The 23,008-nt window shown below is 32.7% G+C and overlaps 2 protein-coding genes across 4 annotated transcripts; one reads left to right on the forward strand and one right to left on the reverse strand.

Moving 5' to 3' along the window:
- The first annotated feature begins 352 nt into the window (after positions 1–352).
- Positions 353–6,098, forward strand: LOC145588244 (DNA-directed RNA polymerases II, IV and V subunit 3-like). Of its 3 annotated transcripts, XR_014101564.1 has the most exons (5): positions 353–905; positions 3,592–3,829; positions 5,034–5,311; positions 5,600–5,673; positions 5,980–6,098. XR_014101564.1 is itself a non-coding variant. In XM_081644892.1 (4 exons), exons 1-3 carry the CDS (start codon positions 457–459, stop codon positions 5,301–5,303), a joined length of 957 nt encoding a protein of 318 aa, XP_081501018.1. In that variant the 5' UTR covers positions 353–456; the 3' UTR covers positions 5,304–5,311; positions 5,600–5,890. The 3 variants fall into 3 exon arrangements, 2 of the variants coding, with proteins under 2 accessions (XP_081501018.1, XP_081501017.1); XM_081644892.1 differs by lacking the exon at positions 5,980–6,098 and having other exon boundaries at positions 5,600–5,890; XM_081644891.1 differs by lacking the exons at positions 5,600–5,673; positions 5,980–6,098 and having other exon boundaries at positions 5,034–5,535.
- A 7,451-nt stretch (positions 6,099–13,549) lies between these two features.
- Positions 13,550–18,267, reverse strand: LOC145589934 (cyclin-D3-1-like). Its single transcript, XM_081646644.1, has 4 exons — positions 17,483–18,267; positions 17,173–17,374; positions 16,334–16,464; positions 13,550–14,166 (listed from the first exon to the last, which is right to left on the reverse strand). Exons 1-4 carry the CDS (start codon positions 17,990–17,992, stop codon positions 13,729–13,731), a joined length of 1,281 nt encoding a protein of 426 aa, XP_081502770.1. The 5' UTR covers positions 17,993–18,267; the 3' UTR covers positions 13,550–13,728.
- Positions 18,268–23,008: the final 4,741 nt, after the last annotated feature.

A 23,008-nucleotide genomic window follows, 5' to 3' on the forward strand; every position in this document is an offset into this window, starting at 1 on the left:
CCCACCCCCAAAACCACCACAAATTTCCTTTTTTCATCCTCAATATGAATCTTACGAATATGATTATGGAGATTTGGAGTGGTATCAAGGGTTGGAGAAAGGAGAATAGTGGTTCCGAGGACTGAGAGAGATCGAGATCTACGGTAGTTTCGATACATAATTAACCAAATTCCACTCATCTTATTGTCATTAAGGGTATATGGTGAATTTTTGTAGTAACTCAAGAGTATATGGTGAATTTAAAAATTTTCATGGGCATATAAAACAAAAAAAACTCAAAAGTACGCAGTGAAAAATCCGTTTTATTTAATAAAATTTATTCTTCCACATTCCCAAACCCCGAATAGTCGCTCACTCAGGCAAAGGGTTTTAGCCCTTTTAGGCTTCCAGCTCTTTCTCTCTCCCTCACAAAAACCCTGCTATCAAAAACCTCCGAAGTCCAAAACCCTAACAACAATGGAGGGAATTTCCTACCAACGCTTCCCCCAAATCAAAATCCGAGAAATGCGAGATGATTTCATGAAATTCGAGCTCAGGAAAACTGACTCCAGCGTCGCCAATGCACTTCGCCGCGTTATGATCGCCGAAGTTCCGACCGTCGCCGTCGATCTCGTCGAAATCGAAGTTAACTCCTCCGTTCTCAACGACGAGTTCATTGCTCACCGCCTCGGCCTCATCCCTCTCGTCAGCGAGCGTGCGATGGCCATGCGCTTCTCCCGCGACTGCGACGCTTGCGACGGTGATGGGCAGTGCGAGTATTGCTCAGTGGAGTTTCATCTTCGGGCCAAGTGTATTGGGGATCAAACCCTAGATGTTACTAGTAAGGATTTGCTGAGTTCTGATCATACGGTTACACCTGTTGATTTCTCTGAGGCTCCTGCTTCTGATGATGCTACTGATAATCGGTATGTTTTTCGTCAATTTTCATCAATTTTTCATTGTTTTGCTGTTAAATTTTGTTTGATTACTGGTATTTGGTTGAAAGAAACGAATTTTCCCTTTTATAGGGTCATACATTCTAGAATTGTTAGGGTTTGGGATTTTCTGTGTTTGCATTTTTAGTTCTTCGTTATTCTGGGTTTTGAAATGCTTGGCTTTGCATTTTCGCAGCCGTCCTGTGTACTGTGAATGCTTGTGATTTGGGATTAGTGAGTAGCTTGGAACCCATGCATATTTTTGGAGTTGGAAAATAGGTTATTTATGTTAATTCTAGGTTTTTGGTGATTAAAGTTGATTTCTTTGGGCTATTATTAGGGATTTTGGCATAGTGAGGTGTGTATTTGACTATATGAGCCTATGAGGTAGTGAGGTGACTGAGTAGAGAAGGATATTATCACTATTATGAGTAAATAGATTGAACAGTGGGATTTGGATTGGTAGGTGTGTTTCCTCTTATTGTATTAAGAACATGTTTCGTGAGGCATTTGACCAATGAGATAAGTCACAATTGCCAATGAAATGGGCAAGATGCTGTTTGTTCTTATGGGCTAAATTGAATAATAAATGCTGGTTACAATCTTAGAAGATGTTCAGAAGTTCAGAGGAGTTTATGAGAATTTTGTTCTAATTTACTAGGAATTTATCTATTGGTGTTTGATGATTTAATTTTTGTTAGGAAGAAGCTTTAAATGGAACAATTACTTTGATGTGAGAGAAGGAAAGAGAGAAAGAGAACTGGTTAAGGCTAGATTTAAAAGCTTTTAATGGAACAACATACTGCACTCATGCAACATGCAATGCTGTTATGTCATTGCAATAGTCATCTAGGATAACTGGATAAGTTAGTTGTGACTTTTGGTTTGGATGCAAATCTGAGATGTTTGTAGCCCTTGCTATTTTACGTTTAAAGGGTCAAGAAAACTATATTGAGATGTTCTGGATCGCCCTCAAAAATAGAAGTTTTGAAGACAGTACTAGGATCCATTTTAGAGAACAATATTGAAAAGAAAAAAAAAAATCAACAACAGCATTATAGTTAAACGACAAATTATGTTTTTGTTAGTTCCATACTTCCATACATGGAAATAAATTGCGGAATATATTTTGAATAGAACCTACATCAGATTTGGATCCCGTTGTTAGCAGGGGATGAGGTTTAGAGTTTCATTTTTTAATTTTTTAATATGATTGAGAGATTTTAATGTGAATAGGGGCTTATCATTGGGTGTGGTAGATGTTAATTTTTGAGGAAGAGGGTTTGGAGGTAGAACAGCAGGGGATAGATTTATCAATTATGTGTGTTGGATACTTGGATGTGTAAATCTGTTAGTAGATAAATCATGCTTACACTGGATCTCGTGAGTGTGGTCAGTTATGCTACTGCAATTATAAATCATGCAGTGCACAAGTTGATTACCAGTGCAAGAAGTGTACATTGAGCTTTAATAACAACTATTTTGAATCCTAGTTTCTGATTTATGGAACCTAGCTTAACTTACCTCTAAACAGTTGAGAAAGATAGAAAGTGTTTTGGACTTCTGGGTACTCTCTAAGAAATATTTTTTGAAGTGTAAAATGTGTGTATAATGGCAGCGTTGAAACATTACCATCAAATGTAAATGACAACAGTACAACACTGTCCTATGTTGCTATGTTTGTCTGTATGTTGTTCGATAAATCTGTGCATTAGAAAAATTGTGGGCTATAAGGAATTTGGAACATCAGGCTTTACGGTTTTCATTTTAAAACTACATCTAGCTTAGATCATGTCACTGATGATTTGATGGGGATTGGGGGATTTTAATTCTCAGTCACCCCTTACGAGACCAGAGACCACTCAAGAATGGATTTTTCTTATTTGAATTAGATTGTATTCTAGCTCAGATTTTTGCCTTTATAATTGTACTTTAATGATTTGCAGGTTATTCAATATAAATGACTAGCAGATAGCAGATTATGTAGAGACTAGAGAGTTTGGTATATCATACAATCATGATCTCATGAATCTATCAATTTAGAATTTACATACATGTCAACATATAAGCCAAGTATATGGATATATGAAATGCCACCCAAGGACACGAATACTTCTTGCATTGAATAGAGGTGAAGATAGATAACTGATTTTTCAAGTATATGGATATATGAAATGCCACCCAAGGACACGAATACTTCTTGCATTGAATAGAGGTGAAGATAGATAACTGATTTTTCAAGGGTAAATTATGTATTTCCTCTGTTGCAATTTAATTGAACATTACTTTGTTTAGACAATGATTTCCTCTCCTCATCACATAAGTCCCCTTTTATGTCCCTCTATCTCTCTAATCTCCTAAAATACCGTACATCCCCTGCAACTAAAAGAATAAGCAATCTATAGCATATTGTAAAAAGAGTAGATTGATTTTGATCTACTCTCACAAATGATGCCTTCTCTGACTGCTGTTTTGGTATCTTAGATGAGAAGAGGTTCTCTCTTCAATTTTGCTAAGGCCCTTCCAAAATATAGGGTGTCTTCCCCTTGTTCTTTGAGATGCAGTGTTGTGCCTTAATGGTCATATGTTTTCTTTGGCGCAACTGAACAATATATCACACATGGTTTGTATATTTAATCTTGTTACTGAGGTTCTTTTTGGCTTTTGCGTTATGCAGCGGAATCATAATTGTGAAGTTGCGTAAAGGTCAAGAGTTGAAGCTTAGGGCAATAGCTAGAAAAGGCATTGGAAAAGATCATGCCAAATGGTCTCCTGCTGCTACAGTAACCTTTATGTATGAGCCTGAGATTCTTATTAATGAGGATATGATGGAATCCTTGTCACTTGAACAAAAGAAAGAGTGGGTTGAAAGCAGTCCTACTAAAGTCTTTGACATTGATCCTAATACTCAACAGGTCGGTATCTTATTAAATTTACCGGCGTGATTGTATCATTTTGCTTCTGTTGAGGTTATGTGATAAGTTGTGTGTTACTATTAAGGCGGATTTGCTGATAAGTTTTTTCAGGTCATATATAGAATTTTACTTTAGTGAAAAATATGATTTAAGGAATCTATTGGGGTTGGATGGGGTTATTTCTGAGAGATCAGCTTTGTCATATGTTGATGAGAATGAAATACTCTGTTGACCCCCTTGTGAAATAGAGCATTTTTAGATGGAAAAGAATTCCAATTTTTTGATGTGTTATGACATGCTTATTAGTAGGCCTCTTTGTGCAAAGCATGGTTAGTGATAGAGTTTTCAAGTTTGAATTTCGTTTGCTTGCTTTTCAGCTACCTGATTATATATTGAGATTGTTATGGAGATGTTTTCATTCCCTATCTTGGTTTTGCTAGCTTTTTCTACGGCTCGCTTGATTTGCCATTTGTACCAACAGAATTTCATTATGCATAGCTGTATCTTTCTCCTCTTGTTCCCTGATGTATGGAGCCTTTTTATATACAGGTCTTACTTGTACCATAAACTACAATATTATCTTATTTAAATGTCATCACTTCTTTGAAACCCCTTTTATCTGTTAATGTAAGGCCATCTCAGCCATATAAGATATATGGCATGGCAAGCTAAATTAAGTATTTCGTAGTTCAACAGTGTCAAAACCCTTTGAATCACATAATATATTCATGCAGAGTATTTGATGCATGTATGCTTGTAACTCCCCCCCCACCCACCAAAAAAAAAATAAAATAAAAATTGATCACTTCTCAAAGGATCACTTTCCAAAGATCCTAGGTGGAGAGCTTAATTCTGATATTAAGTTCCTTGAATTGAGATATGTACACAGATTAACTTAGCCAGGGGAGGTTGATGGTGATAGAAGCTTTAATCTGTGAATTATTATAAGCTAGCCTGTCTAATGTCTAAGTTGTTTGTAGAAGTGTAATGTTTGATCAAGTTTTCCAGTTGGAACAGGATGTGTTTTGAGTTGTAATCCAACTTTGTTATGATCTTAATAGGCCAACAAGTTTAACTTGATAGCATTGTGGTTGTATCTGTTATTTATACTTAGACTCATGCATGCATTTCATATTTCAAGATATGAACAATAATGCGGTGCCTAGACTGAGCACAATGTGTCTTTGTTTTGCCCATCTTACAGGTAGTTGTAGTTGATCCTGAGGCCTATACCTATGATGATGAGGTGATTAAGAAAGCTGAAGCTATGGGAAAGTCCGGGCTTGTAGAGATCTACCCGAAAGAGGACAGTTTTATATTCACAGTTGAGTCTACTGGTGCAGTCAAGGCTCCTCAACTATTACTGAATGCAATTGAAGTCCTTAAACAGAAGCTTGATGCAGTTCGGCTGCCTGAAGACACCGTGGACACTGATGATTTTGGTGAATTAGGTGCCCACATGCGAGGCGGTTGATTAGCTTGGTACAGTTTGTCTAATTTTATATCCTCATGTATGATTGAGACAATCCTCAACTTGTTCATTACCTACTGGATATTAAACTCGGTGTAATGTAATCCTAATCTCAATCCCTAAGACCCTAACTCCCAAGAAGTGGCCTGCTATTTTGTTCTAAATTAACAATCACTGGCATAGACCACTGCTGTATAGACGCTCCTTCGTAATGCATTATCTGGTTGACCTGTTATTCTTTGTGTGTGCATCTTTTTCCAAATTGTTAACTGATGCAGTTTTATTTGTGCAACCCACAGTGAAAAGCAGAGTCTAAAGCTTTTGACAAACTGTAAAATGCCGCATCATCTTGTTATAGCAACCATATGATAAGGTATTAAGGTGTTCTTGCTTCTTAGTCCCTACTGCACATTCAGTGCCAGTTATTTAATTATGCTCCTAACTACCTTACACTTTTGTTGGTTAATTGTCCCTTAATTTAGTATTTTTTGGAATGTCTAGTTTTGTTTGTGTTATGAATTTGAAATGAGTTCTTTGTGATAGCTGCTCTAATTGACTCTTCAACATCATCAATTATACTGCCTGATTCGAGACAAATTATAGTACTGATTTGTCATCTATGTAGTTTGCTAACTCTTGATTTCCTCCAAGCTTTTGATGATAAAATTTGGTTTTGTAGGACACCCCAAACCCAACTGTTAGTTGTTGAAGCAGTCACGAGATTACTACTATGTTTAAAAAAAAGTTAATACTATCTGTTATATTTGTGGTCCGTTTAATTCCCAGTTTTAGCTGCTATGTTATGTCCTTGTTTTTGACTATGACATCTTATTTTTGGGATATCTCATTTACCTTAGCTGTTGCTTGTTTTCCATAGTTGAGCATCTTGTTAATTTATACTTATCATTGGTACCGCCTTCTTGTGGTGGTTCTAACCCCTTCTAGGCCTGATATATTTGTGGCATCAGTGACATGTTTGATGATTGAATCGCAACTAATGTTGTTTAGCTTAGAATGGCCAAACGGATTTTTACATCTCTTTTAACTTCTAAGATGTTTTAGATATGAAAGTCTTGTTTGTGTTAGCTCTCCAATGAAATGTAGTACTAATGCTACATTTGGTAATGTATTGTATGAAAGATTGTAATATAGTCCTGCTGTTAATTCTTTAATAGTAATGCTCCTATGATGCAAAATTAATCAAGAACTGGAAAACATGTAGAACGTAGAGATACTATCTTGGCTTGGATAAGTTTAGCAACTCTTTTGGAAGAAAAATGCGGCAAAAAATTGCTCATTTGAAGCAATTGAATAAATCGACCTTTACATTTGTAGAAAACCACTCATTTACTCGATTAACTACACCTGATGAACATACACTCGAATGTATTATAGGAATTGATCAACAAGTCAATAATTTTTTTTTTTTTTCCTTTTTGGAAGTGATGTCTATGATCTAAGTTCATACTTCTATAATAAACCCACCTCCTTTGTTTTTTTTTTTTTTATTATTTTTTTTTTATTTTTTTTTTTTTATGAAGAAACCTGCCTCCATAATTTTATCTTGCAAATCAATATAGAAAATCAAATTCTCAAAATTCTCATGATTATTTACACTCGACTGTAAGCCAAGGCCCTTGTTTTTATCGCTTCTAATATAATCCTGCCATAATTTGCCAGTCATCCATCTTTTATCAAAAAATAAATTAAGTCAATTATGAGTTAATTTCTATTTTTTTGAAAAAAAAATGGTCCTTTCTGCAATATATATGTAAAATTCAGGATAAAATCTGAGAAAAAAGGGCTGTTGTTTTCTTGGTAAACCCACATCCAAGTGGGAGGTCAGACATTGTGAGATTGTGCATTCATTTCTTAGCCAGTCTTTTTTTAATTTTAGAGGGTGGGGTGGTTGTAGTTGTGTCCCCAAAAAAAGAAAAAAAAAACATAAATATAATTAAATAATTACAATTTAAAAATTAAATAAAATTTATTAAACATAGCAGTATCTTTGTCTGAAAAACAAACATGCTTACAAAATTGCAGCTTAGTATCACAGATTTGAGACATACTTGTATATAAATGGTGTCCAACTAATTTTCATAGAATTACAAATATTCAATTTTAGCACTTGTCCTTTTCTTTGGCCCTTATAATAGGGACCTCTTTAGGCTCCCACAGGGGCAAAATTGTAATTAACTTTAACATTAAGAAAAAATTCCCAAAATTTTTATTTTTGAGTAGTTAAGGAGTTCATGTCTTCCTTCAATGCCCCTATTAATTTGGACTCCTTAACAATTTCATTATTTTTTTGTATATTTACTCTCTTTTAAGATCTTTTTTGGTGAAATATACATAGTATACATTTAATACATGATAGTTTTTATTACTCTTACTATGTGATATAGGAGTATGTTTATTCTTGACCATAGAATAACATATACTCCGTACTAAAAATGTTTTTTTTGGAGATTTTCTATGAAAGGTTTCAATCTTGCTTGTACAACATGTTTTTTTCTGGTTGGAAGTTTACTCAAAACTTTGACGGTTATTTTCTTTCAACATACTCATATCGCATTGACAATAATGAAGTAAAAACTATATGAACTTAATAGTACAAGTAAATGATTACTCTATATAACAAATTAGATGAAAATAATTCACAATATAAATCTTACACGGGTTCATTAAGAATATTCATGTAAAACGTTACGAGTAGTCTGTTTTAGGATTTCATTCTACGGAGAATTCTTGACATACTTTTCAAAATTGATACATATTACGGAGTACATACTTTGTGTTTAGTACATTGTCTCCAATTTGAGGTACTTTTAATTAGTGAGTTACATTGTCTCCAACTAATGAGGCGTTAAAAGTAACAATATTTATAAACTAAAGTATGAGAATGAGGGATGGCTTAAGTAGTTAGAGCTTCTCTAGTTTTCTACCGGTTCTGAGAAATCTTGGGATTGATTTTCACCCTGTCCTTATAAATTGGTATTCCGTACTTTTTATTTTGTTTAAGTTATAGTAAAACCGTCTCATACAAGATACAAAAACTACCCACTATGTACATATAATATGATTAGAAACCCTAGTATTTCAACAATAATTTGCAAGAACATAGTTTCTAAAGAAAAGGGTACTCCTATAGTATGATTTTAAATGCTAGGACCAGCATGCTTGCTCCTGTAGACGTCCCGCTGAAGTGTGCAACACAGAATGGCTTCGTTAAAGGACATCAAAAAAAGATAAATAAGCTTGTTTATATCCAAAAATACCAAGATTTCCTTGTTTAACTTGTTTCTGAATATCACATCGTATTCAAATTCAATTTTCATTGATAAATACAAATTCTAAAAGTATGATTGCAGAAGCGCTCCTATAAATGGTTACATGCCTTTTGGCATTACATTAATTTTTTTTCATTCCCTTCATCCCTTGATAATTGCAATTTTTTTATGACCTTGATGAATGATTGTTTAACGTTACATTAGATGGTGACATCTTAGAATTATACTACGGAGTAATACAGAATACGGATACATTTGGTGTAATAGAACATACCAATAAAACTTTTTTATCACTAGTGAAATTTACGTGAATTGTGTACATCGCGTTGGCTTTTTTTTTTTTCCTTTTTTTTTTTTTTCTTTTTTACAAATCATCAATTCAATGAATAATCATGAATTCACATACTATTTCAAACAATCAATTTTAAGTAAGAGTGTGGTGGTAAAATTAATCACAAATCATTACATGTCTAAAACAACCCTTCAAATTAAACATCTTTGAATAAGACATATGCAACTATTGTTTTCAACATGTGTATCTCCATCAAATTTTTTTTTTATGTCATCAATCTCATCATAGAATATAAGCGATGAGTATTATTTTCAAACCAAATGAATATATGAGAACCATTTATTAGCCCCTAATAAAACTTTAAATTCACTCTTATTTTGGCTAACTTATATCCTCTCTAATTTTTTTGAAACGTACCTCTACTCATTCAATAAATCAAATCATTCAGACAAGGAGAACAAAACCTAATAATACCAAGTAACATTGTAAAATTAATTGATTCATTCAAAGGCTAATGAGAAACTAACATTGTTAATTAACACTTAACAGATTCATTCAAAGGCTAAAGAGTAGCTCTGATTTCAAGCAGATTGACTTGATGGTTGTTACAATATTACTCCATAGTTGTTACACCATGTAACATAAAATGTGTATATATGAACAGTGACAACATTATAAAAAGAATGTAAGTTTTGTGTGGTTTTGAGTCAAAAGGATGAGAGTGAGTTGCACAAAGTTGGTAAATAAATGTTAGAAAGCTTTAAAAACAAAATGTATAGAAACTGTAAAAAATACTCACTCTCACTATAAAAGTTTTTTAGTTCAGATCAATTCAGAATGTTATTGTAATGTTTATGCTGTTGTTGCTTTATTTCTTCCATATATTATAGGCTCTCTTTGTTGCTGTTACTTATCAGACCACTAGATCAGCTGGTCCATTTTTCTCCTCTTTTCTTTTAATTTTTTTTTATCATTTTTTAGCTTTACAGCTGTAATCATAAAAAATAGTGATTTCTCTGAGATGTTTTTCATGCAATGCAACTCTTTATATCATAAAAAATTGACAAGTTAATTTGTTCTTGTAGACTTTTTAAAGCTAATGTATAGTAAGCTAATCTAGCTTCATATTAATGTTAATAGATTGATCATCATATGATAATAATTTTTATATATTAATGAGTATAAAAGGTGTTTAAACTTCATAGATAAAGACATACTATAAGTCAAGCCTATTATTTATCGAAACATTTGTGATGTGAACATCCTGTTCAGCTAATATTAGAGATTAATATAACGGGTGACATCTAGCATTCAACGGTTTAACAAGGGCGTTGCTCATGTCTAAGGAAATTGATTTAATTTGAAATCTATAGACTTTTGAAACAAACATTAGGTGTCTTATTTTTCAAATTAACTTTACTTATTTAATCAAGGAAATAACTTTCTAGACTTTACCTCATAGAGTCAATTGTTTGTTCTTTTGGTCATTAAAACTAATAAACATATACTTTGTATAATTTAAGCTACTAAACTTATCTTCAATCTATTATCTTATTAATTGGTACACATTTCTATACTAAATCACATGTATTTTTTACTATATTATTTCTTACAAGCTCGAAATTGTATACCACATACATATACTGACCAATGTATACCATATTGACAAAAAAAAAAAAAAAAATAAATAAATAAATTCAAACGCTAATAATATACCAGAAAAGAGTAGCAAAAGACCAATTCAAAGCACTAATTATAAACAAAGAGACATAAAACCATCTATTATTATAAAAGGTTGAAAAGAGGTTAGCCATCACATTATTCTACAATAATAGAAGTGGGGACTAGCTGGCTTGACCTCAATTTTGTTGGTCTTAATTTATTTATTTTTATGGGGAAGAATCGAAAAAATAAAACCAAAACAATACTTTTTCCGTTTTTATTTAGTTGACGCGTTTAATTTAAGCATAATTTTAAGGAGAGAAGAGAGAATGGGAGAAAATGATAAAATAAGGGCATGTTCTTACGCTGAACTCAGTTGAACTGAACTGAAAATAAACTGAACTGAAAATAAACTGAACTGAACTGAAAATAAACTGAACTGAACTGAACTGAACTTAAGTGAACTGAACTGAACTGAAATTCAAGGTATGAGAACATGCCCTAAGTAGGGTAGCTAGTAAATACAAGGATAAAACTAATTCAAAAAGAAAATGGGTCAACAAAAGAAAAAAAAAAAAGGTGTCAAAAAAAAAAAAAATAGAGGTAAATATAAATTGTCCTATAAATCATGATCTCCAGCATGCACCTAATTTCTCTTACCCAACCTTAAAAGTAGGGAACAAAGTAGTAGGAATACACTCTCTCTCCTCCACAATCAAAGATTTTGTCCCCTAAATAATTCAATTTTACCCCCCAACACTATTGACCTTTTTGCTTTTTCATGGATTGGTGACTCCTCTATCTATGGACTCCAAGTCTCCAATAGTCCAATACTGCATCTCATTCTCATATGATCAGCTCATATAATATGTAAATCATCTACTCTTTGTACTTCAAATTCAAAACAATTGATACCATTTAATTGATAATGTAAAATTTTAATCGATAATATCTTTATTTATCAATAATTATAAATGACACTTAAGAAAACTGTCAAAGTGGTTGAAATCACCTGCTTTACATTCAAACTGTCAATTTAACCGTTTAGGTACACACATCACTTAAAATCATCACAAGTCTTTTATTTGACTTTAATTCATATTGTTGCAGACAACATTATTTCTTAGTTGTCATTTGATAAACATACATATGTGTGAAGAATGTTTTAAATGTAACTTAAAAGGCCTAGGTAAGACAACTTTTTTTAAAAGTGAACTAGTAAGTAGCTTGGACGTTGTCCCAAATTGCTACTTTTGAGTTGAGCATTTGAAGACGCTTAATAATTTGCATGTGTTTTCAAAACTTTGTAGTATAATATTAATTTGTGTGCAACATTATATCATAATTGATAATTATCCTAAATGGTAAGGCTAAGAGTTCGAAACTCCTTATCCCTATTTATTTATTTATTTTAGTTGCAATAACGGTGTAATGAGGAGTTGAGTGAGTGTTCATTTAATTCAGTTCAACTAATGTTTGTGATTACATAAGAATAAATATAGTCAAATGAGTACTTATTGATCTATCATTGACATACATGTACAAGGGAAATGTTTTACTTATTTAAACACAAAGGAGGTATTAACATAGATTATTATTATTATTATTATTATTATTATTATTATTATTATTATTGCTCCATTAAAAGTAAAGGACATGTAATCATGTAGGGAATAGCTCGGATTGACGTGTCAACCAGCAAATGTGGCCCTCCATATTATCGTGGATTTATGCACAAATTAAATGGCTCGCATGCACTGCTTAGATTCATTTTTGTGGTTCCAAAAGTGGAAAACCTGGTGAATAAAGCCAAAGCAAAATCTAAACCCCATTAGAAAAGAAGACTATACTTCTTCCCATGATAAGATCATCCACTAATACGCACATTTTAGCTTAAAGATGTTTTATATGTGGCCCAATATAATGTTTAATGCCCCTTTTTCTTAATATACTTTGTTTTGTACAAATTTTCTTTTCAGAAGAATGTAAACTTTACATGCTTAAGTTTTCTTTTATAGAAGAATGTAAACTTTACATGCTTAAATGTAAGTTACCGACTATATAGTATAATGAAAAAAAGACTTGATTGCTCTTCAATCATTGATTTATATCGTGAAAATGTATCATGTATGTTATATTATTGTTAAATACTTTCTTCGTTTTTTTTTTAGTTGCATAACATTTTATAAATAGAAGTTTTAATTTAGTTGTTTTAATTTTCTTTTAGTTACTAAATTCTCTCTATATCTTATCTATCATATCACATGAGCCCTTTTTATTTTTTCTTTCTATCTTTCTCTATTCCAAAAATTGCATGAGTCACAATAATAAAAGTAGTGTAACTAAAAAACCGAAGAAGTATGTTAGTCGTTTTAGCTAGTGATGATCTAGTCAGGGTTTAATTATGTACTTAATGTGCACAATGTAAAACTTTCAATATGGATTATGTATTGACTTACCATGTCGCATCATAATCAACTAATCAAAATAAGGTTGTTCCGAGCCTTCACTGTCTGTCACAGATCAAATGTTGTATAGTACAGTCCTAATGGTTCTTACTATTAGTACCTATAAAATGATTTCAATCAACCCCAATTGACAATTATTCACAAAACTGTACTTAATACTAATTTTTATTAATTAATCATGATTGTTGGGAGTAGGTTAAAATGAATGGTGTACAGTCAATTCATTCCTCTACTCCCTCTAATAAAACCAAAGAAAAATTAGAAAATAGATACAAAAATAGTACTTCCTCTTTAGTCCTTTTTTGTTTAGTGGTGGCCCACTTCTTCTAGGTCAAACCCCCCATTATAAGGTCCAAAGTCTTGCTCCCCCAAAAATCCTCATTTGGGCCCCCACTCCATGTTTCTTTTCTTCACATGCATGCAAAGTTTCTTCTCCCATGTTATGTCTTCTCTAATTCATCATGTAATACTACAATGTTTATGCATGCAATGCACATACATGAACCATAACATAATTGCATGACACATACATACATGAAATTTAAAATGGTAGGGCGGGAATGAATTTATAACCATATAATATATAAGTGTTTACTATTATATGATATAAATATGCCCCATTTTTTTTGCAAGTATATAGGACTTCAAGAGAAGTAGAAGAAAGGCTCTAGTTCGAAAATAGACCGCCAAAAGGAGAGAATTGGACCGGAATAAGCTTAACGAGGACTACCAACGACGTCGACAAAGACTCTTGATAGAGAAGGCAGCTGCAATGGCATGAGCTGCTCATGAACTCTACTCTTCTTCCTGCTCATCACTGGTGAGGAGGATACTGAAGATGACAATGAAGACGATGACAATGACAACGAAGATGTTGATGATGTTCCCATCATTTGAGTTGTCGTGGCAGCCCATGAATCGTTGGAGCTGTCACAGCTGAGATAGTAGGCTTCCATTACTCCACTCGGGCTACTTGGGATAACATCACTGCTCGAAGTAGGTTGTTGAGGTCCAGGAGGAGGAGGGGGAGGAGGATAATTGTTTTTCGCCGTCATCATTTCGTCGAACGTTCTCTTTGCCTTGCGATTGTCTTCGGTTTTGCTTCCGCTTAATGATTTCTCCACGATCAGTTGATAACAATCATTCACCTTGTCCTGTAATAGTACGTTCAATATGAGAAGAAGCAAAGATAATGATAATCGTACAAACTATTTATGGATGTAGGCAATGCTCTAAAGATCAAATACTACCCCCGTTTCATATTATTTGCAATAATTTGACATAAAGTATGAATGAAAAATATCTAATCGTTGCAAATAATATAGAACGGAGGTAATAGCTCAAAAAGGACCCTATTATTTAAATGGAGATAAAATCTTTTATCTAACTTTTTGTGTATCACAAATACTTCCTCCGTTCTATTAATACTGCAACAATGGACTTTTTGCACTATTCATCACTCTTGTTTGACCATATAATATGAGTTATACGTTAAGCAAAATAGTCAAGTGGGATCTTGTTGGATTCGTCTCATAAAATACTTTCACAATATCAACTTTTTATAACTTTTACTCTTACACAATTATAGATATTTAGCATATAAAAGGTGTTTCGGAATGCGTAATTTCCTCCTTGCAATATTAACAGAACGGAGGAAGTATATGTCAAGTTAACAATACAAGTGTAATTTAACACCAAAAAATAATTCCAAGTGACGTATAGGATTGTTAGCATGCACTATATTGGAACTATGGATTTATTTATTATTGGACCATAATCAGTAAAAAAAAAAAAAAAAAAAAAAATTACTCCACTTAAGTCTAGTTTAATCATAATTTTGAATTTGAAAGTACCTCGAGAAATGATGAAATCACACACTGTTTTAACTTGATGTATACACAAATACTCGACCACTAGGAATAAACAATAATCTTAAACCAATAATTTTCAAGCTTGAAAAAATCAAGAGTTTCAAGGGAAGACTGGATCGCACTTAGCTCAAACAAATTATTATTCACGCTTATCGAAGAGACTTTAGTGATTAAAGTTTTGATTAACACAAGTAAGTTTTGTGTACAAGCAATGTAAGTTTTAAACTTAAGAAAACAAGGGAGTTTCCCAATGTATGGATGGAACAAAAATTTAACAACAGGGAAAGAAACACGATGCCTTGCTTCATAGAACTTTGTCTTGTCATTTCTATGCAACTAATGAAGGTACTTTTCCAAATAGTTTCCCTATTACGGGGTATACTGTAGTTTGAACCTTTATTTTACGGGATAGAATACTCCCTCCATTTTAAATTAAAATAACCTTTATTTTACGTTTTTTAACATAATCATTGTTTATGGAAAATATACTATTGATAGGTTCAATATTACAAATACTTGAGATATTGACTAAAAGCCTATTTTGATTTACTGAAGTGAGCTAAATTGCTTATGAGATAAGAAAATTAAAAACCAAATCTTTCAAAAAAAAAAAAAAAAAAAAAATTAAAAACCAAAGAACTAAACTGAAATTAAGCTGAAAAGGTAAAGGTCCTAAGTCTCTCTTACAAAATACGAGTAATTGTTTTTGAAAGATTATTGTCCGAATTTTAAAGGTATTTTAAAAATTATGTTAATAGTCTCATTGAAGTAACACCAATAAAGAATAAAACAACAGATTAATCAACAAACAAATTTAACAATTGCATGCATTTCTCAATGAGCATTTTTACGATATTATACGTGAATTATTTGTATTAGCCTCGTAAATACTTACTTATGTTAGCCCTCGAGAGGAGGACATCCATGTTCTTTATTCATCTTCTATATGCATTTTATTTTAAATAAAAGAGGCGGACTAAAATTTAAAGATAAGAGACAAAGGTAGAGAGGGTTATTGACCAAGTGTACCAAAACATGTGATACATATAGCAAATTGAATACCTAAAAGATTTTCGTGAGACAATATATCATTATTGTTTTTTTAAATATAAATTGTACTACTCTTGAGGAATGAAGTACAATACATTACTTAAAAGAATGACATTGACCAAACTACCCCTCCTTACAAAAACCAAAACTGCCCTAAATATTCTGGGACAATGACACCTCATCCATATATCTTAGGACAAAAGGTTATCATTTTTAAAGTGTGAATCAAAATTAATTGTTAGATCTCTAAGGGATTAATTATGACCTACCCACCATATATAAAATGTGATCCCATTGACCACTAATAAATTAAAATTAGCATTCTTAATTAGATTAGATCTGATGATGAGTTTAATTATTAATAATAATTAGAGGAAATTAATTAGAATTAGGGACTAACCTTGCTGATATTAAGCACACCCAAAAGCTGATTTTGGTAATCAATAGGGTTACATGGCTCAATCTGGTCAATGACATGCATCATTGTGGCAGTTGCCAATACTGATGGTAGATAACTCACAAATCTCCAATCTACATTTCATCATCAACCAACCAATCATCATTACCAATTTTTCCAACCAAAAATATGAAACATTGAAAAATACATGTATATATTAAATGCTCCTAGTCCCTACATGTTAGATTAGTCATCATAGTGATACTTCAATGTTAACTATTAACGGGACAACTAATACCGAGTATTGGATAGTAAATAATACGACGAGTCAATTTACATGTATAAAATGATATAGATCGGTTGTCTTGTTTGATAATACGGAGTATAAACGATTAGTGTGACAACTGACTAACTAGATAAAGTACGAGTCTCCAAATTAGTCATCATCAATTAGAACTAATAACGTGACAAGAACTAATAATGTGACAACATTAGGACCAGAGCAAAACACATTCTTAAGTAGGAGAGCAAACTTCACATGATCTTATTCATGGAAATCTACACTCTGAGAATGTATTAAAATTTACAGTTGTATTCATAAACAGAGCAAATAATAAAGTCAAGATTTACACATGTAGAAAGTCATACTATAATTAAATACAGTAGAATAAAAACAAAATAAGTCTGAACGTTTTTACTCAAAAAACTAAACAAATTCTAGAATAGGTGCACATTATGGTTGTACACTAGAAGTAGAAACTCAGAATAATAAATTACAAGAAACAAATTAAATACTTATTACAAATATTTATTTAAGTTTAATTTATAATTAGTTAACTTACCAGGGAGGAGAGAGAGTAAGAGTCCTTGACATCTCCTGAGAAACTCCCAATGAAGATGATTCTTCAATCCTAGCCGTCTGATTATATGATCAAGAAACGAAAGTGGGGTCACTGGATTCATCTTCCAATCCAATGTTGACAACACTAACAACTCCATCTTCTGAATTGTCTTTGCATCAAACACATAGTTTCCTCCTTCCACCTTTAAAACACAAACACCATCCCAATTTAGTCGTCACATTTTAATTACGACTATTAAAAAACCCGAACACGGGTACGTAGGTAAACAAGAAAAGAAAAGAGGACATACGAGAACTTGAAGATCAAGGAGAAGAGGAACATGAGTTTCTTCAACTTTAGCAGCAAGAGAAAGACAAGTAACAGCAGTAAGCTGAAACATCCAAGGTTTATCCTTTTGAAAACAGAAACTTGATAAAAATCGATCAAGATAATTTACAGCAAGAACACAAGTTAAGGTACAAAACCCATAATAGGAATTGACCTTTAAAATCCATTCAACAACTTCATTTCTCGAAGAAGAAAGAGTTTTAACATCAAATCCACCATTTTCGTTGGAAAAAATAATCCCCTGTTTTTTTTCTTCCTCTTCTTTGGAAAACAGAGACCGAATTTCTTCATCTTCCCAGAACAAATCTTGTTCTAGTAAAAGAAGTGGCAGCAAACATCCGCCATTGTTTGGTTTATCCCATTCTTCGTCATCATCGTTGTTCGCTTCATCGTCTTCCAATTTCTCTTCTTCGCAATACAGAGCGTCTAACAGAGAGAATGGGTTTTGTTGGAATTCATCCGAAGATGCCATTTTTTTGGAAAATTTTCAACTTTAGATGAAAAAAATGGTTTTTTTTTTTTTTTTTTTTTTTTTGGATGGTTTACATAGTAGTTTTCATAATGGTGAAAGATTTAACAAATTATAAAGATAATCGTCATTGATGATAGTAATCTCTCTTGCTACTCTGGGAGTAGAGTAGAGAGGAGAGAGAAAATGATGTGAAATTTTTGATGGAAGAAGTGAAGTGAAAGGGGAGAGGGGGGAGAAGAAAAGGGAGAGGGATGAGATTTATAATCTCAGAGAAGTAAGGAGATATCACGCTTGTCCTTTTTTATATAAGATGGGATTTTGAGGCAGAATTTAATTATTTATTTTTTTTTTTTTTTCTTTTTTGGTTTTGGGGCTTAGTAAAAGAAAAGCTCCTGCTTTCGGTGGTAAGTACGTAGTATGTGATAGTATAGTAGATTACTCCGTAGTATTATACGGAGTACTCACTTAGGCTAGTTCACCTTATTTTTACTTATTTCATATGGAGTATAAAATAAGTTCATATCAGATAAAAAAAAAAAAAAATCAGAATAGAACAAATAAGTTCAGATCAGATCATCGTTTTATGTACAGTTTTTTATCGCTATATATCTTTGATTTCGTAATTAAAAAAATTATGAAAATTACATATTAATAAAATACACATTATTACGAATCTAACAAGACCCCACTTGATATATTTTTTTCTTATACATTATCGTATATTTAAGGTCAAATTTAACATTCAAATCAAATTAGATCAGATCAGATAAGTTCAGATAAACCACTTCACGCTAAGGTTCATAAAGGGAAATCCGGCCTCCTTGATCCTCGCCCCAAAGCCAACGCATGAGTTTGGTGCTCTCCGTTAACCGCTCAAATCTTGCGCTCAAAAAAGTCTCGGTACCTTATTCTTGGAGCTAGGCTAAAACTCGTCCACATCTCCCAAAAAATAAGGTGAACCAAATAATCCCTTAGGGCTTGTTTACTTCAGCTTAATTTCAGTTCAGTTCAGCTCCAATCAGTTCAGTTTGGCTCATAATTTCCTTCTCTCATAAAACATTCATTTCAGCTCAGTTCAGTTCAAATTCAATTAATTCAGTTCAGTAATTGTGAACAGGCCCTTAGTGCACAACTTAATTAAGTTTTTCAGTCTCTATTTAATTTAGTTGATCCAAACCATTTAGGCTCTAAATAGTACTATTATGTGTCCGTAACAATTTAAACAAGGTTTTGTGCAAGTGGAGAGAGTGAAACGAGCGAGTGTGATCACGTCACAACTAGTATGATGTGGGTATCAGGCTATACTAGTTGGCTAATTCTTTAACTTTCCGGCTTGAGATCAGTGATCGAATCTCACCATGCACATTCTAAAATGGTTTTCCCTCACATTCCCCCTTTATAGGATGGGTTCATGGGCGTTCTCCGCATTAAAAAAAAAAAATATTATAAAAAAAATATTAGGGTGGGATGAGTATAATGGGTGTATAAAATGAATAAGGTGTGCAACAATTGTATAGATAACAAAGACATCAATTGTATATTCATATCCTTCGTTCTCTCTGATAATATAATATATTTTCAAAATTTTGTCAAATTAAATAATTAAATCAGATTTGATCAGATTAAACAAGACCGAATCAAATCAGATAAATAAAAATAAAATGGACTAAACAAGTCCTTAGAAGAAAAGAAGTGAAATACCTTAATTACAAGAAAAATGTTTTTTTTTTTTTTTTTTTTTTCTAAAAAAGTACAGAGAGAATTTAGCCAACTACTTATGGAAAAATTGTTTTCTACTCCTTAGAGCATCCACATTGGCTAGCTACATGTACATGTAGTTTTGGGTTGCCACATCATAAATCTTTAAGCTACATGATTTAAGCTACAACCTCTACAATGGTAAACTATATTATTTTATAATAAATAAACCAAAAAAAAAAACAAAAAAAAAAACATAAACAAACAAATACATAAAATATACTTCCTCGTTTTTTAATACTTACAACACTTCCCTAAAATGGAATTGTCATAATACTTGCAATACACCATAAATAGAAAGTTATTTTGGAAAAAGTTATACTATTTCCCTTATGGCCACTAAATTACACTTTAACAACCACTCACCCCATTTTAAAGTTTATTACACTATGTGAACCCTACGTTTCTAAAATACAATAAAAAAAGTATGTGTTGCAACTATTAAAAAACGGAGGAAGTATTAAACAAATAAATATAATAGCATGGTGGAGTGTAACTACATAGCTAGTTTGGCTTACCTATAAGAGGTTGTAGCTTCACAATGGCTAGCATGTAGCTAGCAATTATTTAAATATTGCTAGCATGTCCTTATGCACCACCATTGTGGATGTTTTTATGTATACAAACAAATGAAAATGGGGAAAAAAGAGAAGACCATCTTTTAACAATGTTTTTCACCAAAAACAAATAAATTCATAAACTCTAGAGGGAAAAAAAGAAAGGGAGGTGCAAGTTATACTCCATATATATTTTTTAACAAATAAGCTCCATATTTTAGGGGTGAGATGAGACTACTCGCGAGCTACTCGAGTTCAACTCAATTAAACTCGACACAAACTCGATATTGACTCGAAATGTTAATGAGTCAAGTTGTATAGCTTATTACTCAACTCAAAAGCCGCGAGAAGCTCGAATTCCTTTATATAATATTATATTTACTAAAAATTAAAAAAATTTGATACGTAATTTTTTTTTACCATTAATAATTAATAAATAAAAATTGCAAGTTACTTGAGATCGACTCGATAACAACTCGACTCAATTAAGCTCAACTCAATGTGTTAAACAATAAAAATGTCAAATCGAGATACCCCAAACTTGAACTCGACTCACATCATAAACACCCCTATTGTATTTTTCCTTCGTGAGGAGAGTTTTCTTGTATTTTTCAAGTTTCTTACCTAAAAAAAGAAAAGAAGAAAATTGAATTTGAGAAATGTAAACAATTTATGTGGGAGGGAAAAAATTTGTAGGCACACAAAACGAAATGGACCCCCAATGAAAAGAACGTGTAAGAGAAGAGGAAGACGAAAAAGAGAAGGCTAACACTGCTCGAGAGATCAAACAAAGAGAACCCTTTGTTTGGTTCATTAGTATGTACAGGTACAACCACTCTATATTTAGACTAATACGAGTAACGTATAAAGTTAATGGACTTATTATTAGGATTCAAATACTCGTGAGGGACTAGAGTAGAGTGTGGGACTTTCTTTTGTTGTTTTTAGGGATGTCAGTGGGGCGGGTCAAGTAGGAGACCCGCCCCATCCCCGCCCCAGTGGGGCGGGGATGGGTCTCGGTTTGGCGGATGGTGGGGCGGGGATGGGGATAAAAACCATACCCGCCATGGGTGATGGGGCGGGGGTGGATTTTAAGTTGTACCCGCCCCGCCCCACTTCATACCCGCCCCATCCCCACATCTATATATCTTTTAAAGTAAAATTACATACTTTTATACTATTTATAAAATAATTACGTGAAATACAATATTAATTATAATACTTTGTATGACACTTATATTATAACACAAAAATGTGTGTAGAATGTTTTATTTTATAATTCGTATTAATTATGTAAGATTGTTTATTTGAGATACAGAGATTAGGTGGATCTTGGATGGGGATTAGGCGGGTCTTTGGTGGGGATAAGGTGGGGATGGATATCCAAGTGGGGGGTGGGGCGGGGATGGTTTTGGAGTTGTACCCGGTGGGGCGGGGATGAGGATGAAAATTGGACCCGCCGCGGGGATGGGGATGGGGATGAAAATATTAGGTGGGGATGGGGATGGGAAGGCCAACATCCACCCCGCCCCGCCCCATTGACATCCCTAGTTGTTTTTACTCTTTGGATAGTTCAAAAAACTCTACCCGCCAATTCTTGCATTCTTATTTTTTCCTAAGTGTGTTGTGCGTTTTGTCCTTAAATATTACACACAACTATAACAACGAACTATTCACAACATTAGATATCCCGTGATCGGTTGAATTTCAATATGAAAAACCTGCTTAAACAATGACATATACGATATATTAGATATTTAGATTCAACTTACTTCGTATATAAATTCTATACCTTATCTTTGCGACTAAACCAAAAAACTTAACTTCTCATATACCTTAATGATCTAGCAATACCAGTATAATCTTTCATCAAAAAGTTAAGTAAAAATACAATAAAATGTCTAAGGGCCTATTCTGATTACTGAGCTGAGATGAATTGAACTGATTAGAGCTGAACTGAACTTAACTGAATTGTTTATGGGATAAGGAAATTAGGAATCAAACTGAATTGAATTGAACTGATTGAAGCTGAACAAAACTAAACTGGATTGAAATTAAGCTGAAGAGAACAGACCCTAAATTAAACCTATTTTTACCAAGTTCTCGAGATTTAAAATTGAAAACCGCTTGTAAGTAAGAGGTCGAATCTCATAACTATCGGCAACTATAATCATCATTATCCATCCTTTCCTCATCAATACATCCTAAGAATTTTTCACTCTTTCTTTGGTGATTAAAAATAGGTTACTATCACCAATTCAAACCCTGTCAATTCCCTTCTAGCGTGGGAACTCCATCATTACTTGCATTCCAAAACATTAACACAATGTACATTTTATATGATCAATCATTAAATATTATCTAAAGGGTAATTCCTAATTTATTAAAAGTACAAAAACACGAAAATTGTTCATTGTTTTTGCAGCACTTCCTTCTGACAGACAAACTAAAAAGCAACTCAAACCTAAAGGACTCGATCATCAATAAAAATTACTATTCCAAGGTCAATCTATAGTTGACTGATATAAAATTAATTTTAATTATACCAATTTTTGTCCTCATTTATATTGAATAATCATGATGTTACATTTTCCAAAAGCACTCCCTAAAAAAATTATTATTCTTAAAGTATAAATTAAAATTATAAAAACTTTAAATAAAGAGACACCGTGATACTATGGGACTACGTATTTCAATGCAT

This window comes from Chenopodium album, chromosome 17 (genome assembly GCF_948465745.1).
Source record: "Chenopodium album chromosome 17, dcCheAlbu1.1, whole genome shotgun sequence".
NCBI lineage: Eukaryota > Viridiplantae > Streptophyta > Magnoliopsida > Caryophyllales > Amaranthaceae > Chenopodium > Chenopodium album.